General features: G+C 37.0%; 1 protein-coding gene and 1 long non-coding RNA gene across 3 annotated transcripts in view; one reads left to right on the top strand and one right to left on the bottom strand.

The window, feature by feature from the left end:
- The window catches only part of tlk1a (tousled-like kinase 1a), a 64,165-nt gene extending 47,791 nt beyond the window's left edge, over window positions 1-16,374 (top strand). For both annotated transcript variants that reach the window (XM_055215971.2, XM_055215972.2), the window contains 10 exons: window positions 1,138-1,204; window positions 3,590-3,687; window positions 4,156-4,237; window positions 4,331-4,422; window positions 8,501-8,590; window positions 8,676-8,845; window positions 10,703-10,838; window positions 10,924-11,035; window positions 13,291-13,398; window positions 15,382-16,374. In XM_055215971.2, coding sequence (XP_055071946.1) covers window positions 1,138-1,204; window positions 3,590-3,687; window positions 4,156-4,237; window positions 4,331-4,422; window positions 8,501-8,590; window positions 8,676-8,845; window positions 10,703-10,838; window positions 10,924-11,035; window positions 13,291-13,398; window positions 15,382-15,522 — 1,096 coding nt within the window. In that variant the 3' untranslated portion in view covers window positions 15,523-16,374. The remainder of the gene's footprint in view (window positions 1-1,137; window positions 1,205-3,589; window positions 3,688-4,155; window positions 4,238-4,330; window positions 4,423-8,500; window positions 8,591-8,675; window positions 8,846-10,702; window positions 10,839-10,923; window positions 11,036-13,290; window positions 13,399-15,381) is intronic.
- Window positions 16,375-17,962: 1,588 nt separating this feature from the next.
- On the bottom strand, window positions 17,963-21,184 carry LOC129437182 (uncharacterized). The gene is made up of 4 exons (XR_012358160.1): window positions 21,025-21,184; window positions 20,454-20,508; window positions 20,236-20,334; window positions 17,963-18,394 (listed from the first exon to the last, which is right to left on the bottom strand). It is a non-coding gene; the product is annotated as an uncharacterized lncRNA (long non-coding RNA).
- Window positions 21,185-23,439: the final 2,255 nt, after the last annotated feature.

Here is a 23,439-nt window from a genome sequence, read left to right as displayed (position 1 = left end):
AAAAGTAAACATGCTAACAACATTAGAAATTAATGATTAGCCAACAGGGTAATAACAAAACCGATTTTATGTACACATTGCATTGCTAATATATCAAAATTAGGTCATATGGCCCTTCTAATTTTAACAATACGCATTTTCTTAAGTTCTTTGTCCTCTGGAAATTTTTAAATTAAGTCTTTTCATTGTTTTGATGGCTGTATCACTAACATCCTGATTCAAAACAATTATTGGTTTAAAGCGCACGCTCTGGAGGTCCATCCCATCTGTACGCTCTCGGGCGCAGTTTGATTTGGATAGTGTGGTGTGCCAGTAGACATTACCATTAGCCAATGTGAGAGATGCCTTTAGTTGCTTAGTAGTTCTCATGGGTTCATTTGTGGACTGCATGTTCTTGCTGATAGATGGATCCCACCAGAATCTGCTGTCTGTTTCAACTTCTAAACCGAGAGGATCACATAATTTAACCCTCACAGATATAATAATATTATAATTTTTTATATTGAGTTATTTTGTTGCCATTGTTTTGTTTTTTTTTGTTTGTAATGTGTATGTTAGGACTATAGATGATGATGCTTAGGATGATTAATTATGCTGATATTTTAGGTAATACATTCTGCTGAAAAAGGTTTTAAGACAGGGTTGTCTAAACTCTTTCCTGGAGGGTCAGTGTCCTGTAGAGTTTAGCTGAAACTTCCCTCAACATACCTGCCTAAAAGTTTCTAGTCTGCCTAATAAAACCTTGATGAGCTGGAGCAGGTGTGTTTGATTAGGGTTGGAGGAACTCTGCAGGATTTGACACCCCTGTTTTAAGAGGTTTATACACTTTTAAGCGGCACTATACTATCTCACTTAAGATGAGTTTCATAGGGATTTGTTTCTTTACAAAACTAAAATAATTAAAAAGTCGCAATAAAATCAGGTTTAAATGGGTTTGTTGAAAGAGATGATAAAGGAAAACGGCTATAAATGTGAAGTCCAGTTAAAACAGCTGTAAGTCTAGTGTTGCTACTGTATGGAAGCTCAAATATAAGAGTATTTTGCATCTTTAAGCATCTTTTGAACTGTGTTCATAATAGAAATTCATCTTTGTGAAATGCATTAAATCCTCACCCAACTTCTGTTGATCTCCTGCAGGCTGACATTAGCTGAATACCATGAACAAGAGGAGATCTTCAAACTGAGACTCGGTCATCTCAAAAAGGTCTGTAGAAAGCTAATCTCACCTTTTTTTGTTCAAAAAACTGACTATAGTACTTTTTGCACAAGATTAGTATTATCTGCAGTGTTAATTTTGGCAGCAAATTCTGATTTAGTCTTAGTCTTTTGAATAACACACCATTTAGTTTTAGTCTTATTTTAGTCATCTGAAATCTTTTAGTCTTAGTCTAGTCTAAAGTTTTTTGGTCATTGGAAGTATCCTCAGTCTGTTATGGAATGGTAAGGTTTGAATATGCAATACAGACACAGATTTAATGGTTGTTGTAGAAAACACGTATTTTATTTTATTCTTAATGTCAAAAAAACTGACCGTGGCTTTTTCACAAAAGATAATCTCACATAAAATAAGCATAAGACCCGCTCTACCTAAAAAAAATATACATGGTTCCAGAAAAAGATATGCATTGTCCCTAAATGACATGCACACACAGACGCACGCACGCACAGCAGACACACAGACAGAGACACACACATGCACTTACGCACTTTGTCCAGTCATTTAACAGCACAACATCTACTATAATAGCAACGTTACACATTTCATTCAATTTGAGGACATTGAATATTTATACTCAGTATTAATTCAAACAATCCAATACAATCAATACAGTTCAGAGGTGTGTTCCTTTAGTTTCTATGTTATTCCAAGTTAAGCGAAAACACGGTGGTTTATCTGATAAAACAACCTTAGCGTGTATGTTTACCTTCGCATGTATTTCTGAATGAGTCGTCTTTACAGGCAGTCTTGTTGTAATATTTGAAGTGTGACCAGATTAGAAGTTAGCTCTGACATTTGAGGCATGTCTTCGGACCAGGTGCACCCCAAAACGTTAGCGTGTTGCTAACGAGCGAAGTCAACTGACATCAGCCAAAGCTAGATAACTAAGACTGTACAACAAATATAATGTAAACAACCTGTTGTGAAAACGAACTTTGCCGCAGGTTTTTAAAATACCTCTGCTGCCTGCATAGATCAACCTACCCTCAAAGATTCGCTCTGATTGGATTTCTTCTCCATTCGTCCCTCCCTAACATTTTCGTCTTATTTTAATTCGTTGACTAAAGTGTCAGTTATATTTTGTTACAGTCTTCGTCATCATATCTGACTTTTATTTAGTTTTTATTTAGTTTTCGTCTGTGAAAAAGGTTCGTTGACGAATATTTTTCGTCATCGTCTTCGTCAACGAAATTAACACTGATTATCTGGGGACCTTTTGTGATTTTAGAAATTGCCCTCCTACATCTGAGTTTCGTATGGCCCTTTTGCAAAAGATAAACAAAGCTTGTGATTTTACTTAAATATACTATAATAGACTTATCTCCCAGATATGATGTTAAGACTTTGCGTTCTATGCAAGCAACACTGCGACACACTGTAAAAGGTACCTTCACCATGTTAATCAGAGTTTTTATCCTAATCAGCCGCGTCGTGAACTGACTTATCTCCCAAATATAATGTTGAAGCTTTGTGTAACACCTTTTTCTATACAAGTATAACACACTGATGGCGGTAAAAGGTACCTTTACCGTGTTAATCAGAGTTTTTGTCCTAATCAGCCGGTTCGCGAAGCTCCAACGTTTAGAAACAGTTCTGCAATGTCACAGTTGACAGCTCCGCCTGAACTCCGAGATCTCAAATGTCTGAACATTCTGAATATTAATCATCAAACATAGATGAGGAGAGACTGATTAGATGTTTAAAATCAGAAATGTGTAACAAATGCCTCGAGTTTCTTAAGGAAAGATGTTTCTCTGTATGTGTGTGCGCTCCTCAGCTGCAGTGCGAGAGGCGCAGAAACAGAAAAATAAAAGGTGCACACTTATCAAAAGCCTTGATAATTTATATACGACCCTGCCAAATCCTGGTTAAATTACAGAGATGCTAATTGGCACGGGACTAATATTATCCTGAAGTTCAGGAAGTAGTGCAGCTGGGCATAAAGCGTATTGCAGACAGGGCCGATTCGCACGGGATTAAGATCACAGACAACCTCTGCAATTATTAAAAATCACTAAAGGTCAACAGATAATCTTGTGCTAATAGGGCTTAATGCACAATAGTGAGTTTTTCCAGATGATATATTTCTTCACATTTTGTCATATGACAATAAATGTCTTCATGAATGTTATAGACTGATTTAGTTTACTTTTATCAAATATGCGTATTTAGTAAGTAATACAGTGTATCATATTTTTTTCTAAAAGTGCTTAATCACATAAAAGTTAAATGTTTTTTAATCAAATATTATTATAATCTTTTGACATTGTTGTCTGCAGGCTCTTTTCGTCCCACCATGTCCTGCCCTCTCATGTTAGTAACAGCTGCAGAGGGTTTTAATGAAATAAGTTTTATTTCTTTATTTTGTAGGAAGAGGCAGAGATTCAGGCTGAGCTGGAGAGGTTGGAGAGGGTTCGAAACCTTCACATTCGAGAGCTGAAGAGAATAAACAATGAAGACAGTTCACAGTATGTACAGACACTATGATGACATCGCATTTGATTGTGATTTTTTTTTTAATTTGCTTAAATCCCTTTTTTATTTATACTTTACATTAAGTCCTCATTTAGTTAACGGCTGTTTAATAAGGTTCATAAAATTTTCAGAATTTTACTTTTATCAAGGTCCACAAACACATTTAAGATGTTTTTGTTGATCTCGTTGATCCTTTTAACAGGCTGGTTTTGCTACTGTACCTTATAAACATGTACATGTAAATAACCTGTTACAAGTTGGTTCAATTATCTGTACCGATATACAGATATACGGATACAGGATGGGTCAAATATCTGAAAACTGGGTCCTGGATATATTAATATTGTGCTGATATATTAATGTAGGTGGTTGTTTGTTGTGATGTCATAACTATTAACAAGCCACTTTAGTGGTTTAGTTTCAGTAAATGTTTTTGGTGTTAATTTTGTATCATTTCTTAGGTTTAAGGACCACCCCACTCTAAATGAACGCTATCTGCTGTTACATCTTTTGGGCAGAGGAGGTTTCAGCGAAGTGTACAAGGTATCTTAAATTACTCACATTTATAACAGAGAAGAATGAATGCGGACCTTTGAGAAGTGCTTGACTCGTTTCACCATTCTGCTCTTATTTCAGGCATTTGATTTAATCGAGCAACGGTACGCTGCTGTGAAAATTCATCAGCTTAACAAAAACTGGAGAGAGGAGAAAAAAGAGAATTATCACAAGTATGTAATATTGTTAAATGAAATGAAATCTGTGACATGCTGTCAGGAAATAAATGAGCATCATTCTTCAGCAGTTACTGTGCTGACAGTAACAGTGGAAGACAGACATAAACAACAGCACACCTCATGTGAACCTTTTGTATTTATGATCTGTTTCTCATGTTGTTCGGTGATGTAAGAGCTGCAGGTCATGTGTCATTTCTTGAATCACTGCAGTATGTTCAGGGTTTGAATTGGGCTCGGGTTGAGCCCTGACACATATGCTGAAGGTCTTGTGCCCGCTGATGCTGTTGCATGTGCACTGATGCGAAGTGAATAAGATCTTTTTATTCATTCCTACATCACGCTCATAAGTGTGGAGCGCCCTTAACTAAACGGGAGTGCAGAAACGGGATTTTACTGCTCATATGCACGACGCGTCAATCGTTTTTGTCACCATGCACTTAGTTAATTAATCGACGTCTATGCAGACTCACTTGAAATCGAACACATCATTAGACATTGTAGAGATGAGAGATAGAGAGAGATAAAAATAAGGCTTTAGACATCAGGGGCCAGATTCATGAAAACATTCTTAAGGCAAAAAATAAGAAAGTTCTTAAGATAAATTATAAGTGCGTAAGAATGTTCCTAAGTGCAATTCTCAAACATTTCTTAGGGCCCAGTCACACCAAAAGCGCTTTAAACGCTTGCAAACGCAAGACGCGACGCACTGCCTTTTTTAAAAAAGAGCAGTGCAACGCGGCTTTTCATATTGCTAAGCAACCACCGAGTCAGCTGTCTTGTCAATCAAATATTGAAGCGTGAACGCTCTTTTGCTGTTAACTGTCATATTAGCAGAAACTTTAAAAAGAAACGCTTGCTCTGACCTTGTTTGAGGATGAGAGGTGCACAAACACGAAGGAGAGAGTGAGTGAGTGGAGTCCGGTTCTTCAAAGCAACTGTAAACTTCCCTCACCACAACGTAAGGCCCGCCTCTCCCCTCATTCGATTGGACAATGGGAGATGCGAATGACGTCAGGCGCTTCTCCGCTCTCAGCGCTCCTTCAAAAACGCGTGCGCGGCAGGCGGCAAAAAACCGCAAGGCGCTCGTCCGCGCCCTGCCCATATAATATCATTCAAAAAAGGCGCCTGCAACTGCCATAAACGCTTTTGGTGTGACTGCAGCCTTAAGAAGTTCTCGATTTTTTTCTTAAGAATATCTTAAATTTGTGTCTTAAGAATAAAATGACAAGCTTTTAAATAAATAAAGATACCCTGCTAATGAGGTAACAATACACTTATCTATTAATCTTTTGACTACCTTGCGATCATTAACGCGATACAAACGAGTGATGCATTAAGACTACGTACTACAGGATGTTATTCGCTGTTATAACAAAGGCCAGCTAGTATTAAGGCGGTGCTATGTGTAAATATAATTCCACAATGTCCCAATCGGTCCGTAATGCGTGTCGAGCGCTCTGGGTGTGCGTGCTTCACTCTCCGTGCCCACAGCTTCATCTCACGCGTCAAGAGACAGACGCGGAGGGTGAAGCGTGCCTGCGGTTTCTGAGCCCTCAACTCACATGAAGGAGCGATTACCGCTTCGCCTCCCGCTTAGAGCGACTTTTAGCTGTTAAGTAATTTCACAATGAATGTAGGCTATTACGGAGGAAGTTAAATGTTTGCTAATATTATCACTAATACTTATTTGTGTTTCATGACATATTACTGAGTAAGCCATTAAACTTCATTATATGAGTGTGGAATTCCTCTTTAAACTAATATGTGAAGTAAACTGATTAAATTGCCATTTCAGACTACAAAATACAACATGTCACATTTAAAACAATCACATTAACTTATAAAACATCTTACATTTTAGATTTAAGACTACTGTAAGGTTGTCCTAACTTTAAGATGTAATTTAAGACAGTTTGTTTTTCGAGAATTGTAATTCTTCTTAAGTTTTTTCTTAAGAACTTACTTTAAATGCAAAATCATCTTACACATTTACATAGTAAATTAAACTTTACATTGTAAATGAAGGCTATACCTTACTGCACTACTGTTAAATCCAACATCATTCTGTGCTGTGTAGAAACCAAAATGCGTTTCTCAATCAAGATTATTGGTGGGATTTATCTTAGCATCATGCGCATTCTCTTCTTAAGTTGAACTTTTTCAACTTGCGCGGAAGACCTGTTTGAGGCAAATAACGCGCGTTTGCATCAATGACAAGCCCAATTTGCGTCATTCGCATTGCCCCACGCGAATTAGCATCTTTACATTGATGTTGTATGTAATCTACACGCGCAAGTAATTAATCCACACCTCAGATTTAAAAGACAGTCGTTCTGATGCTTTTTGTTGTCGTATTTCTGTTGGGTGTGTGCGCGCGCAAATGAAATCTGACACCAGCATTGCAAGCAGAGTTAAAGCAGCAAGCGCACAGTGACTGGATATCAACTCGCTGTGGCGTTTATAAGCGTGCAGATCATGCGGACGCGTACATTAACAAAAGTGCAGGGAATATAAAACTGATAGATTTGGATGGATAAACCGAAAAACCACAATTCACATGCGCGTATTGCACCGTGGGGGTTGAACCGAACGGTTCAATAATGTATTGAGAATTGTGGCATCCCTAGTAGCCATGTCAATCATATCATTACATTATGCTAACACTGGATTTCACTTATTGTATATACAGTTATAGTTAAATAAAATAATGTTACCAGCAACAAATCAATTTCAACCTACAGTAACTATAGTGATTCTATTTGCTGCTGACCTAAAATCAGCATAGGGAATCTCTCTGGCTAATTTATATGGCATGTTGCTGATATATTGCACCTTTTCTTGCAGTCTTTTGGTGTATCTTATGCCTATAAAGGAGGTGTAAGATTCTTATAACTTTTTTCCTGAAAGTTTTTTAATTGTGCATGATGGCATGTGCAACACATGCATATAAAGTGTCATGCTGCGTTTACACCAACCTCGTTTCAGGCGTCAAAATCGCGTCTACACGCCTAGTTTGCCGCTTAAACAGTTTAAATGCAATTGCGTGTCTAGAGCGAAGTAGACGCGCGTCAGAGGCAAAATCCGCTTCTTGTGGGAGGGGCAAGTGCTATGGGGTTGTCTGTTTGCAAGATGACTGATGTTGATTGTGCATTTATGGAGAGAGTTACCGGTTAACCTTACTATGGGGGAAAATAAACGGTGTGGGTCGATAAACGTCATGTGACTTTAAAGTGAAATTTGTATTACAACTTACCAGGTTGCCCAATGTCCTCACTGACACTCTTCCAAGCAAAGTCCTTTTTATTCCTGTCTCTATAGAAATAAGAACTTGTGTCGTATAGCTCCGGGTGACTGCTTATGGACAATATCAAGCGTTCCTTCGGGTTGAATGAGTGACCCGGGCAGGGCTGCTGCCAAAGCAGCAAGCAGGCTCCTGATCGGTTAACACGGCGAGAAATTATGCCAAAGTTAAAAATTTTCAACTCGTGTGTCAGCCGGCAAATCGCGTCAAACGCGAAATGCTCAAAAAGCACCATTCGCGCGTACCATGCCAGGCGCTCAATTCGCGCGAACTAGATGCGCGAATAAGGCGAAATCGCTCTTCCTGCCACGCCAAACGCCTCATGTGCGCCTCATCTGCAACCTCTGGCACAGCTTCAAAGCTGAAACTTATGAAATTCTGTCTGAGGTCCAGCATGTCATTGAAACACACCAGTGGCTTCGCTGTCATCAGTATTAAACATGTTAAACCCCTCCCCCCCACCCACACGTAACAAATCCCAATTTAACCCTTGACTATGTGGACATCTTATTTAGTCTGTACTGTGTTAGCAAAAAGTAATCGATTGCACTTTTTTAGAGTCATTTCCATGTGTTGATTTGTGAATGTGTCAGGTTTGTAGGCTGATATATTGTTAGGGATATTCTGATGTGATGGTGTTTTTTCATGTCACTTGGTATTCTGCACAGAAGTAGAAATGTCTGGAAATCTAGTCCATCTGTCTCTCATGAGGCTGGCTGCTGGGGTCTCACCTCTGTTGCCCATGGTAACCTCTGCCTCTCTTCTCCACAGACACGCCTGTCGGGAATACCGAATACATAAACAGTTGGATCATCCCAGAATAGTTAAACTCTATGATTACTTTTCACTGGACACGGACACGTGAGTTCCAGCTCTTTTAATTTTACCTACAAAACATTAAGATGTTACAGTGAGAACAGTAAAACTGACACAATGTTTTTTGCAGGTTTTGTACAGTTTTGGAATACTGTGAAGGAAACGATTTGGATTTCTACTTGAAACAACACAAGCTGATGTCTGAGAAAGAAGCTCGCTCTATTGTTATGCAGATTGTTAATGCATTACGATACCTGAACGAGATCAAGCCGCCTATAATACACTATGACCTCAAACCTGGTAAACACACGCTTTTAATCCAAACATAAGATTTTTAGAGGAAATTAATTTTAAACATCTTTTCTAATCTTACTTAATTTAATTAGATTTATTCTTGCCTTAGTTCTTATTTAGCCTTAGAAGCTGGCACGCTTTTACTCTGTTTATAGCTCACGCTCAGGGAAAAGCTGGCGTCAGGTGGTATCCGGTAAAATTATATCTAGATATCAGTGCTTACGGTGGCAATGCAACAATATTGTGGTGCATTTTTGTTCAGCACATCATATATATTGCCATATTTTACTCGTTCATATTTTCTTCCTCTTCACAGTAAACCATTAACCAATACCAAATGTAGATATATATAGGGGTATTTTAAAGCAAAGTTAAAGGAAATTCGGCATAAGATTCTGGTAAAATAAGCAATGAATCATAAAGGGCTGCTGATAGAGAGATAATGTGGTAGTTATTTGATGCTGAACTTTAAATTGTTCCCCATGAAACACATAAGAACCTGTAAGTGCTCACAAAAACAAATTAATACTGAACTGAATTAGGTTTTTCTTTAATATGACAAGCGATTCACTGAAATGAAATATAATGTTATGCTCCAAAACTGAAACCAAACATTCTGGATGCACTTGACCAAAAATCCCCCTTAAGAAAATTATTAAAAAAAAAATCATATAATATATTAATATTAGACTTTTTCATTTATAAATTGGACAAATAAATAAAACAATACAAAATGTGACCAAAGACCACAAAACTTTAAAAAAAAAAGTTTTTTTTTTTTAATTTTACATCATCTGAACATTAAATAAATTAGCTTTCCATTGATGTATGGTTTGTTAGGATAGGACCATATTTGCAGAAAAATTTAAATATTGAGAAAATCGCCTTTTAAAGTTGTTCAAATGAAGTCCTTAGCATGGCACACCCTCACAAAAATACATTTTTGATATATTTATGGTTGGAAATGTACAGTATATAGTTAATGAAACATGATTTTTACTTGATATCCTAATGATTTGTGGCATAAAAGAACAAATTGATAATATTGACCCCTACAGAGTATTGTTGGCTATTGCTACAAAAATAACTGTGCGACTTAAGACTAATTTTGTGGGCTAGAGTCACACATATTCTTCAGTTAGGTCTGTGCACTAAATAATGTAACGTTCTGGAAAGCTATTATATACAAAACAGTAGTAAATAAATGCAGCAACTCGGCAGCCTTGTTGTTAATACTACATTTTTGTTATGATTTACAATAATTTTAATAAAACCAATAGGTATAACACAGATGTTCTGCTTATGTAAATTAGCTTCAGTGATGTCACTGTCAGTCCAGCATGAGTTACTCTGTGCACTTTATACTTGATATAGTTAATAGCTTGTTGCATTTGATGAGTCAATGTGTGTGATATCTAACACTAGACACAAATTAAAGCACAATCTCACGCCGTGTCACATCGCACAGAGCTTGTGTCATTTTGCACACAGCTGTCACAATCGCACTTTGATGGAAGAGAGGAAGCTCCATTTATTTTCTTCCATTTTTTCTTTTGGCATGAAAACCAATAATGCGGGTGAAATTTTTCAGCACACAGTGGTGATCCATGCTCATCGTCTCCCGTCATCACATTTTTATTTTCTACTGGTATTTGTTCTAGAGGTCGGTTTAGCCACTAGCCAGACCCATAAACAAACATAGACCAGTAGTTCACTTCAGGCCAGGCGCATAACCGTGACAACACGTGTGCGTCCGATGAAACCCTATTTAAAAAGGTGACCTTATTTTCTAGGATTCATTGTAAGAATAGTTGGCATGTTATGCGTTTGTGTCTTGATGTCTCTGTCTGTGATTTTGTGCAGGTAATATTTTACTGGTAGATGGGACGGCTTGTGGAGAGATAAAGATCACAGATTTTGGATTGTCTAAAATCATGGATGATGATAACTATGGAGTAGATGGAATGGATCTGACATCACAGGGGGCGGGCACTTACTGGTAATACAATAGCACGTACACACACACTTGGTCAAGTGAATTTTTTTGCATATGTATATTAATTGTGTCTTCTTGTTGCTGTCAGGTACTTGCCCCCTGAGTGTTTTGTGGTGGGTAAAGAACCTCCAAAGATCTCTAATAAGGTGGATGTGTGGTCTGTTGGGGTCATATTTTTCCAGTGCCTCTATGGAAGAAAGGTGAGAAGATACAATGGGATGATTTGTAATCAAGGCCATGTTTCTACATTTTTCTATGGCTTTTATTGGCTTAAAGGGAAAGTTCACTCAAAAATGAAAATTCTGTAATCATTTTGTTGTAAACCTGTATGAGTTTCTTTATTCTGATAAACACAAAAGAATATATTGTGATAAATGATGGTAAGCACACAGTTGAAAGTACCCATTGACTTCCATAGTAGAATAAACAAATACTTTGGAAATCTATGGGTACCGTCAACTGTGTGCCTACCATCATTTATCAAAGTAATTGTAATTTTTGGGTGAACTGTCCCTTTAAATTTCAGTTTCTTTACATGCATAATTTACTTGAATGAAGTTAGTTTGAGAGGTCAATTGTGGATGTATTTTACGTTTCCATGACGTCTTCTGCATATTTTTGATTATTATTATTAGTAGTATTAGTATTATTATTGGATTGTTGTTTTATGTGCAACTATAAAATATACACAGAAAATATGTGTACGCCTCACTTTCAGATGTGAAATCTATAAATCGCAAATGAGCTTAAAATTGTGTGCAGCTGAGCAGTTTCAGATCTTCACCTTTAAATGATGCCTGATTAATGTCATTTGCTGGGTTTCAATCACTTCAATTTTATGCTCATTTTGAAGTATTGCATAAGAAACAAGTGATGGAAATGCCAAATTTGAGAAAAAAAATCTCTTTAATTTGCAAAAAGTTTGTATGTTTGCTTGAGGTGGTTTCTGACTAAGAGTAAATGCGAATAATGGGAGGTGGAAACGCATTGCTGAATAAATTCTGAAGGAGTGAACATTAAATCCATGGGACTGACCTTGTCTATCTGTAGCAGGAATGTGTTTTGACATGACGCGCAATGCATTTCTTCTTCTGGCTTGTCATGTCAAAATTCGTGTATGCTGCATATGTGTCGAAAGAGTTCATAACAAAGTAATGCTCGGGTCTCGCAGGACACTCACTTAACACTAAACTCTGATTACACAAGATTAAGCCATTATCAAGCACATGTGAGCATCTCTTTCATCATAAACCCTTACAAAGCATCTGTAGCAGGCACGTGTTTGACATGACGCGCAATGCACATAAGTTCACATGACGCACAGAACACATATTTTGACATGACAAGCCAGACACATGACAATGTTCTCACATTCATGCCTCCTCGGAAAAGACGTCACAAGCCACCACTGATTAATGTCATTCACTGGGTTTCCATTGCCCCGATTTTATACGCATTTTAAAGTATCTCATAAGAAACTAATGAACTAAATGCCACATTTTTAATGAAAAAGTTTTTACGCTCGCTTGAGGTGATTTTGACTGTGCAAAAAAAGAGTAAATGAGAATAATGGGAGATGGAAACGCATTTGCTGAATAAATTCTGACATAGCCAACATTAAACCCACGTGACTGATCATCTAGCTGTATCAGGGGCTCGACTTTGTCACAATGCCTTTGCTGCTAGTGCCTGCATCAAAACATCTGCATTTCTTCTTCTGTGTGCAGCATTTAGTTTGGAAATTACAAGCTGCACTGCTAGTAAATTTATAATGACTTGCCCAATTATAACATGCAGTTCTGTCTCTATTTTTTAAGTGTGTCATGTTTTATTTACTGATGGTTACTAGGTTACCAGTACCACCATCATTTGCTCCAAAAACTTGACAAAAACGCGCCTAATTAGAATTATTTTAAACAGATTTGCTTTTTTGGGATGGAAAACACCACTAAAAGAGCACCCGCCATTGTTTCAGTTTTTTCCGAGCAGCAAAAATTACTTCTATTTCCCCAAACCTGCCGCAATTGGACAAATAAAAATGCGTTATCATGTCAAAGAAATACATATATTTTTATAAATATAAACGTCGCCATGGATTTTTGCATACGCATCAAGTCTGTGCTTATGCACGCTTTATAAATAAGGCCAGAGGAGCATTTGCATTACAAATATTAGTTAAAGTTATCCTAACACAAAACATTTTTTAACCCACTTTACACCCGTGCATACTGCTGTCCACACGTGTTTAGTCCTTTCATACAGGTGCATTCAATTACACTGACACTTCGTTTAAAGCTGTTTAAGATGCTGCATATTTGTGTACATACTGTTCATTACGTGCATGATGTATGAGTCTGCAGTGTGATTTTTCATTCATCATTTCACTGTATATGGTAAAGTGACAATAAGATGGTTCGATTGGATTTAAACAGTGTGATTTGTGTTGTTTTTCCAGCCATTCGGCCACAATCAGTCCCAACAGGACATCCTGCAGGAGAACACCATCCTAAAAGCCACAGAGGTTCAGTTCCCTTCCAAACCAGTTGCCAGCAATGAAGCCAAGGTTATTTTACATTTGCTTTAATAAGGTCTAATATTTATAAACTGTATATGGGTAGTTGACATGTCAGTGTTTTTTTTTTAATCGTTGTGCATGCTTCACTTTTTATCTCACCATCTTTAATGAAATAAGAAATCCATGTGCCTTTTCAACCACTACAAACCAATTAAATTTCAATTACATTTTATTTATATAGCGCTTTTCACAATTCTTTAATTGTTCCAGAGCAGCTTTAGATTAATAAAAATAAGAGAAAACTGAAAAATCAGAGGACAATAAAAGTAGCAAAGTACAGCGGCTAAGATTAAACCGTAGTAGCGAGCGTAGTAATATTGTAACGTATAGAAGAGAGTTGTGGGAAAAGTCATTGGGGAAAAAAAACATAGAGAGACAGATCTACCAGGTCCTATAAAATATATATTATAGGGATGTCCCAATGCCACTTTTTCATTTCTGATTCCCATACCATGAATTCCGAATATCAGTCGATACCAATATCTGCCCAATACTATTGTAATTAAATGTGTATAGTGCTTTCAGCTACATCTAGTATCATTTTAAATGTTAAAATCAATCATTTACAATGATTTACAAGTTACAGGAAACATAAGTAAATATTAATCATGGCAGTGTTTAGGAAAACATATAATAGGTACGTTTGATCAATTAAGTATGCTAAATATTTTTTTCTTAATTGCGTAAAACTGTCATAGAAAAAAGCTTTCGTGTGCAGATGGTTATTTTGGGAATTATGCGCTTGACCCGAGTTTTATGCACATTCCGGGTGCAGAATTAATGTGCCTTAATCATCATGTACACGCTTATGGGCTTCCTGGGTGCAGAATTGATGCCCATGAATCATCCTCTCATGGGAATCCTTGCACCGCAATGAAAAGTTTATAACTGTTAAAAACACAAAGAGAATAGATGCATCGTGTGCTCAACACAAAGTGAATTGCGTGTGTGTGTGAATGACGCGTTTCATCCGTCCGCTTCACCAGTGGATTAACTCAGTTACAGTGTTTCTGTGATTCTTAAATATCTTTAAATGTGCATTTGTTCCTTCACATGAAGCTATTAATGTGTTAAAAGACTTTAAATATAGTGCAGTGTTTATGGTGATTTTATAATCCGTTATCCTTTTAATAGCTTGTCAGTAACCACGCTAACGCACATATCGGAATTGGATCGGTCATGTTGTCGGCCAAAATGCCCGGATCGACCCCGATATCGATCCAGCATATCGGATCGGGACATCCCTTATATACTAAATACTATATATTATACAATTTTATGGGAATTAAAACCACATTTACAGAATGGTTACATTAAACAAAATGTGATACAAATCACTGTCTAGGGGTGTGCATTGGCACTGCCCTCACAATTCGACTCCATTACGATTCACCAGGTAACGATTCAATTCGATTCTACGATGCATCAGAATTCTACTATATACAACAAGGCAAGTGCAACTATTCTAAAAAAAAAAAAAAAACGGAAGCTTAGCAGCTTTAAGTCAATGACAATTATATACCTGAGATGAGAATTTTACACACAGCGTAAGTCTTGTCTAGTTTCCCATTAACTTCGTAGAATCCGAAATGTGCCCATATGTCCACTTTCCATGAAAAAGGGTGCGTTTTTATTTACCCGTCTATCACTGTCATCTCTCTCTGCCTCAGCCATCTTGATTGTTGTTGTTAAGCTTCCGGAAGTAAATGAAACTTCACAACTTTATTGTCCACTCGAGGCCAGAAAATAAACAGTGACATAATCGATTATGGCACTTTGCTGCATCGATGCTGAATCGTGCATGTGCGCATTGCGATGCATTGCCGAATCGATTATTGTTGACACCCCTATCACTGACACATCAAAGCTTTTTTTAATTGAGATTTTCTTGTTAAAACTGAGCTGTCATGAAGCTTAGCTGTATAATTTGTGATGCAGTGTTTTAATGTTTACATGTTACTGTTTTCCAAGGCATTCATCCGTCGTTGTCTAGCCTATAGGAAAGAAGATCGTTTTGATGTGCACCAGCTGGGTAGCGACTCTTACCTGCTACCCCACATAAGACGGGCCAGTTCATCGGGAACGCTGGCACCAAACTCCACCTCATACTGACATCCTGCACTGAGCGCTCCGACTAAAAGCGCTCCGCCTCACCCTACCCTAGAGCGGGACGGGACCGTTTCCAGTTAGCAATGAAATTTCAGATTGAGGACGTTTGCTGCATTGTGCTTTTCGCAGCACAGATAAACAAAGTCAAGTGTTTGGAACGATAATGATGAAGAAAAAATGGAGCATGGACATTTTGACACCCAGAGAATGTTACGATAATGTCATGGAAGAAAATGCCTTCAGAAGATTTAATAGGGCACAGCTACTGTTAAGTACCTTGAAACGTGACTGTTGTCATTTGGTTTTATCACACGGTTGCCTCCGAGTTCAAAGTGGAGACTCAATAAATTGATTTCTTGGAAAAGCCTACGTTCAGAGTTACTGTAGCTGACCGGCAACGGTTTCATTCTTCGCTCTGTAGTCATCTTATGTGGTTTCAGACGACCGTGTTAGCTTTCTTTGCTTTGTTCAACTAGCTATGAGAATGTAATTCTAGAATAATACAGAGCGGAGTCGGCGTACTAATGTTAAATGCACAAAAATAACCAAATGTAGACAAACGGCAATGTACAGAATCCTATGCAGGAAGACATTTCGTGTATCCACTCTGGAGAATTCATGTATATTTGTTGTACAGGACCTTAATTTCAAATTAACTTTCAACAGATTCATTCTGTACAGAGGTTAAACATTTTTGCTCTTTTCTTGTAAATTTGGTTTCCTGGTGTTTTTTTGTTTTGTTTTCGCTGCTTTGATGTTGCTCTTTTTAAACCGCTGTATAATGTACTTTGGGTATAAATTGTACAGTCCTGTTAAAAGAATCATTGAAAATAAATGCCAGGAAGCTCAGCTGAATCTTTTTATTGAGTGATTCATATTGCTGTTCTGTAGCGACACCCAGTGGCCTCCTGAAATAGAGCTTCATCTCTGTGTTGGGTTAGCAGTGCATACAAGAAGGGTCTGGCTGCAGACACGGTGCACTCTCAGCCGCGCATGCGCACTTACACACTTAGACACGTGCGCTCAGAGTCAGAAACCTACCTGACGGAGGGGCATACACAGGAGCACGCGTTCAGGCCACTTCTAAGTATATTTATTTAATTCATGCAAGTAGATGTTAAAGTTTTGTTTCAATCTATAGGATAATGTTATCGAAAACTACCCTGATGTCAATCTGAGATATTGCGTTTGTGCTAATGGGCACCAATTCTTTGTACAGTAAATTAGTAAACAGCTATCTTATTTAATTTTGTTTAGTTATGAAAAAAATGTACATGCTCTGTGTTGTTCTATGTAATTATTGTTTAGACGATGGCTGTTTCTCAATTCCAAGAACGCAAAGAACGGACTTGCGTCCTCGTGGAGATCGGTCTTGCCAGGCGACCTTGGAAGAACGAACTCGGAAGTTTTGCCGCAATGACTTCTGGGGCGTAAAGCGATTTCAGCAAGTCTGCACTCGATGCATCCTCGATATCAAGAACACATCCGGGTATTTTCATGCGTCCTCTGTCCTTGCGTTCTTGAGAATTGGAATGAACTTCGACCGTTAATGATGACGTAGAGCGAGGACACGAGGACGCAAGATCGCTAAAGAACGCATATTGAGAAACAGCCAATGTGTTACTTAACATTATTTAATATAAAGAGCTTTATGGACTACAATCAAACAAATAACAGTCATATATATTTGAAAGGAGACCAAGAAGCAAAATATTAAGTGTGAGATGATATCATCTCATTGCACACTCTGCGCCTATGCCCAGGTCGCACTCAATGGGTCTGATTGATGTTTGCTTTACTGAAGACTGTTAAGTTATACATGTGTTTGTATGTGTGTCTGAAAGAATTAAAGAATAAACTTAGTGAGATAAATATACAAATGTTCCATATTAAACAATAACACACAATATAAATTTAACAGAAACATATTACTAAAGCATGGGTGCTTATGGTTGAATGTCCACAAGAGGGCGATATTAATCCGTGAATACAGCATGAAGTCAGCTTAACAAGTCTGGACCGTGTCTGGATATTATATGAATCTTATTTGCACGTTGCAATCATTAGTATATGTCACACATACTAATGATTGCAACGTGCAAATAAGATTCATTGTATAACATGCACCTATCATAATACCAAATAACAATAATAACATTGTACAATGTATATGTCTGAATATCTTCCCAGCAAGCAATTTTGCGTCTAATAGACGTCTAGTAGCCGTCTAAACACCCCCCTGACGTCTAGGCTAAAACAAGGCTAATTTTGGGCTGTCAGTGAAAATCTAGTAGACGTCTATCATAGCCCAAGAATAGACTAGTCATCAAATAGACGGCTATTAAACGTCTACATATATACGTCTAATAGACGGTGAATGTGGGTCTAGGTTAATAAAAGGCTAATTTTGGGCTGTCAGTGAAAATCTAGTAGACGTCTATCATAGCCCAAGAATAGACTAGCCGTTAAATAGATGGCTATTAAATGACTACACATATGGGTCTAATAAACAACAAAAGAATGGCTAAAGAACTCTTTTTAATCCAATAAAACAGGTTCTCATAAACATGCAATTATGCAAATGTATTAAAAATATATATTGTTAATACAATAGAAATTCAGATAAAACAAAATGAAGAAAAACTACTTAACAAAAAGAATAAAAACTGTAACAAAATAAAAGAATAAATAACAAAATACACTTTTTAAAAATGAAATAACATCTAAACATTAACAAACTTTCTTCAGTTCACTTCAACTTATTAATTGTACTAATTTCTATACACCACGTCCTCCCTGGTGCCTGTTTGAAATGCCCCCATTGCATCCTTCACTTCCAGTTCTCTTGCTGCTGGAAAGTTGTTCAACACAGCATCTGCAAAATATGAAAAGAATGCATTAGACAAGTATTTTTGCTTTATGTTAAATGTGATCGTCATTCTCTTTTGAAGAAGTCTAATATAAATATTGACAGGTCAACAACAGTAATCATACCGTTCTCATTACTACAAACACAAGTGCATGTTTCTCTGTGTGATTAATGACATTTTGGAACTAGCAAAAGAGGCTTAAAGGCAGGGTATCTGATTTTGATCCAGAAACATTTTTAGTTATGCTGGCTGAAAGTCTCCTCAAGTCTTGATAGCAATCACTATGTTAAGTTGTCTAAATGTGTATTTTTATATATTTGTGTCATCTGTTAAAGGCATAGGAGCAAAAAACGTTAAAAAAATCATTGAACTCCGACCGAATGCAATAATTGGACGTGGGCATGGGCCAGTTACCAGTTTCAAGGTATACCGAGATTTTCAGAGTCAAGGTTTTAAAAACCACAACAATTTTCTGTGATACCGGTTTCAATGTATGAACTGTGTTTTTACACAAAATGAATTAAATCATGTAATTGAATTTATGTTTACATTTACAATTGAAAGAATATTATCATTTAAAGGCTTTATTTTTATCTGGCATAAACGTTGTATGTTGCTTAAAAATAAAATGTATTGTGTCCAGTTGAAAAGTTGATGTTTTAATATGCAGACATTTGAAAATAACACATTTTAGTGTCACAATGGCAATATCGCAAAACCGTGGTATTTTTGCTTACGGTTATCACACCGCCAGAATCTCATTCCGGCCCATGCCTAATGTGACGCATACAATTTTTGCCCCTCTTCTGTGAACATGTTTTGCATGCCACTTCACACCCTGTTCATGCTCTGTAAACATAGGTAGAATCAAACAAACTTTCCTGCTGAATTGACAACCTGCACAGGAGCAGCAAAATGAAAGACATTTTGAAATAACAAAAAACATCTGGATGAGCAAAGAGCAAAAACCCAAATTAACATTGGTAACTTCACTGCTTTTCCGCAAAATGGAAACAGCTACAGGTCTGAAAGGGTCGTTGCAGTGTCTCTTTTGGAAAGGTAGGTATGCAGTGTGATTCTATTATGATGGATTCAGATTGTATTTTATTAAAACGTGTTGCTTATGTAGTTTGTGTTCCTTTACAAATTAGTGCAATGATATTTATCTTTTCAAATTTCTAAACGTGCTGTATTTAATTCGGATTAAAAACAGTTGTTTATGTTGGTTATTTTGGTAATGTTATTCACTTTGTCAGTCTTACTGGTTAATGAGATTGGAGTGTGCTTCTGGTCGGTGTGTGTAGGCTAAACTTAGTATTTTTCAAAATCAAATACCCTGCCCTTTTAAGATGCCAAGCATAAAATATTCACAATACAATCTTATGGAAAAAACCTGTCAAATGTCTAAAAATAAAACAAATTAAACAATACCGTATGGGTATGCTTTTAATGATTAGAAGATATTAAAGGCGAAGTCCACGATGTTTGAAAAACGCTTTGGAAAAGGAGACGGGCCGACTACCAAAACACACTTATAGCCAATCAGCAGTAAGGAGCGTGTCTACTAACCGACATCCTTGCTGGGTTGCGTATGTGTGGGGCAGGTCTATCAACAGAAGGTCCAGATTCTATTGGTGAGGGGCGTGTTTGTTTAGGTGATTTCAAATATCAACATTGGCTTTCAAACATCGTGGACTCCACCTTTAAGGCAGTACCGGACTGTCGTCAATTACTCCTCACATAGCCTAATAATGCCATATTAAAAGAAATTATTTAACCAGTAAAAAAAACAAGATCTATTTTGTGAAACACCATTCAGCCTAAAAACACATACAAACACACTTACCTTTAATAACTGAGAACTGGTGTTTTATCAAATGCTTGCTTCTGCAGTGGACCACCACCATTCATGTTGAACTTTGACATTAGTGAATTTTAGTGAACTCTAAAATACAAAAGACAATGTTGTTAACAGTTGCAGACTGACATATTTTTTTGTGAACACATGAAAGACTGTGTTGACACCACAATGTCTGATTAATATTGCATGTTTATAGAATTTACCTGTCCAGCATTCTTCAGGCAAGTTTCTCCCTCCAATTTCGCACAGCTTTGACACCTGAATAGCACATGCCTTTGTCAGTACTTGTATAGTATTGTACAGTATTATATGCTTTAGTGTACACGTGTTTACCAACTTTAAAGGTGAATGCCCAGTGACCTGCAAGTTTTCCCTCACTAACACAATAAAACTCTTTATTCCAACAGACTGAAGGCCTGTAAGTTAACTCCATATGCTTTCCCCCCCCACAATCTATCTCTATATGCATAATTGTAAAGCACAACTGCCTACATTATACTGTGAGCAACACATTGATAACTTAGCTAAGTTACTGCTGTTACTAAAAAGCAGCATACAAAATACTCATGTTAATCTTCGGTGTAACGTTACATAGACTAATACATTTACCTCCACTATTTTATTACATTGTGTTTAGGTTGTACTGTTTAGGTTTTATAAAACATGGGTTACTTACACTAACGTTATACTGTTAAGTTACCCACACGAATGTCACGATTCCTACAACAAATAAAGTAAATACATTTTAAACAAATGTAAAATAAAAACACTTACAAGACCAAACGAGTGTGGAAGATTGCTTTCTGGCTTCTCGCTGGTGTTGTTGATTTTCAAACAGCGGAAGTCTTTCTCGCGAGATTTGGCCTCGTGTTTGTGTACTGCAGCTGCCCTCTAGCGGTTCGGAGTTGTAACTGGATTTTGTTTATTATTGAAATACGGTCAAATAATGAATGTTATGCGTGACAGCAGATATTCAGATAAGATAAATAAAACCAAACATCTTGAATTCACTGGTGTCTTTGCATGCCTGATGAAATATCATACATCTTGCAAGTTATGTTGGCAAAAACAAAATTTTATTAAATTCAAGGTTATTCTGGGCTAAACATGATTTGTTCGTAGCCGGTCTATTTATAAGCTAAATAGTGGCTATGTACGACGGTGCATAAAACACTTTAAAAAATTAAACAAACCTTGCAATCGCTGTTAACTTTGCTTACACAATGAAATACCAAACATCTCACAAGTTATTTTGGCAAAAACCACATGTAATTAAATTAATGGTTATTTCTGGGCTAAACGTGGGTTATTCGTAGTCGGTCTATTTGAAAGCTAAATAGTGGCTAAGTACAGACGGTGCATAAAACACTTTAAAGAAATGAAACAAAATACCTTAATCGCTTTGAACTTTGTTTACATGATGAAAAATCATACATCTCACAAATCATTTTGGCAAAACAACATGTAATTAAAATACATGTTTATTTCTGGGCTAAACGTGGTTTATTCGTAGTCGGTCTATTTATGAGCTAAATTGTGACTACGTACAGACGATGCATAAAACACTTTAAAGAAATGAAACAAAATACCTTAATCGCTTTGAACTTTGTTTACATGATGAAATATAATACATCTCACAAATCATTTTGGCAAAACAACATGTAATTAAATACATGTTTATTTCTGGGCTAAACGTGGTTTATTCGTAGTCGGTCTATTTATGAGCTAAATTGTGACTACGTACAGACGATGCATAAAACACTTTAAAGAAATGAAACAAAATACCTTAATCGCTTTGAACTTTGTTTACATGATGAAATATAATACATCTCACAAATCATTTTGGCAAAACAACATGTAATTAAATACATGTTTATTTCTGGGCTAAACGTGGTTTATTCGTAGTCGGTCTATTTATGAGCTAAATTGTGACTACGTACAGACGATGCATAAAACACTTTAAAGAAATTAAACGAAATACCTTGTAATCGCTGTTAACTTTGCTTACATGACGAAATAGCATACACCTCACAAATTATTTTGTCAAAAACCACATGTAACCAAATTAAAGTTTATTTGGACTAGAAGTGGGCTAGGCACAGCCCGGCTATATCGGGTCTATACTGAAACGAGACGTTGAAATGACGGCTATTGCTTGCTGGGTTACAACAAAGACATCTCAGCAATATCGTTAAATACACTGAACCAAGCAGACAGAACAAACCGATGCTACGCATAAAGTAACTAATGATTACCTAACGAATCAAAGTATATATATGTTGTGGTTAAAATGGGCCGGAGCTCACCGGAACGCAGCTCCGCCTCCTCGGGTCCACACCCTGCCGGAGCTCAGCTCCGTCTCCTTCAGCAACGGGGTTTAAATTAGGCCGGGGCCAAATATTTGTAATGACATTCGGGTCGCGGTCGGTCGGGTCGTTTGAAATAAAGATGCCATTTAAACCTTTGTAATTTTGGACGGGATTAGTTTTACAGGGGGACCTCTGAGAAAATCATGCTTCTCAGAGGTCCACTATACGTGTATTTAATCCCGTCCGAATCGGCCATGTCTGTGTTTTTCTCTGCAACCTCTGTAAAAATTCCAGAGCAATTTACCTACTGTTTTTCGACAAACTCAGAGGTCTTCTGATAAATGTAGTCCCGTCCGGATGCAAATGTCTGTGTTTGCTCGCAATATCTTTTGAAAACGCGCTTCTTCTCGTGTTTTGGCCAACGTAATCTGCCGTCTTGAGTCCCATTCATTCAGATAGCCTATGGATGTTTTTTCCATTCGGCGGAAAAAAACAATTAAATCAAGACGAGCTGGATATCATACACTGTTAAGACTATCAGTAATATTATAAGGTAAGAAACTCCTTATTTTGAATAAACCTTATTTTGTTTCACTCTGGAATGGTAATGTTAATTAATAAAGATAATAAATTGTGATTAATTATTATTTCTTTGGGTTTAAAAGCAGCCAGTTATATAAAACACATAGGCTACTTAATATGATTTGTACTATTGTTTTAAGTTATTTTGATTTGTTAAAATTAAATTGATAAATTACATGTTCTGTAATAATTTTACATTTAAAGCAAAATATCAAACATTATGCTACAAAGACGCGTATCCAGAGCACGTGATCTTCTGCAACGCCAAAACGCAAGAAACAGACACTCTCAGGAAAAG

Source organism: Misgurnus anguillicaudatus, chromosome 17 (assembly GCF_027580225.2).
Source record: "Misgurnus anguillicaudatus chromosome 17, ASM2758022v2, whole genome shotgun sequence".
Lineage (NCBI taxonomy): Eukaryota > Metazoa > Chordata > Actinopteri > Cypriniformes > Cobitidae > Misgurnus > Misgurnus anguillicaudatus.
Note: the sequence above shows the minus strand (reverse complement) of the source record. Positions and strands in the feature narration are given on the sequence as shown.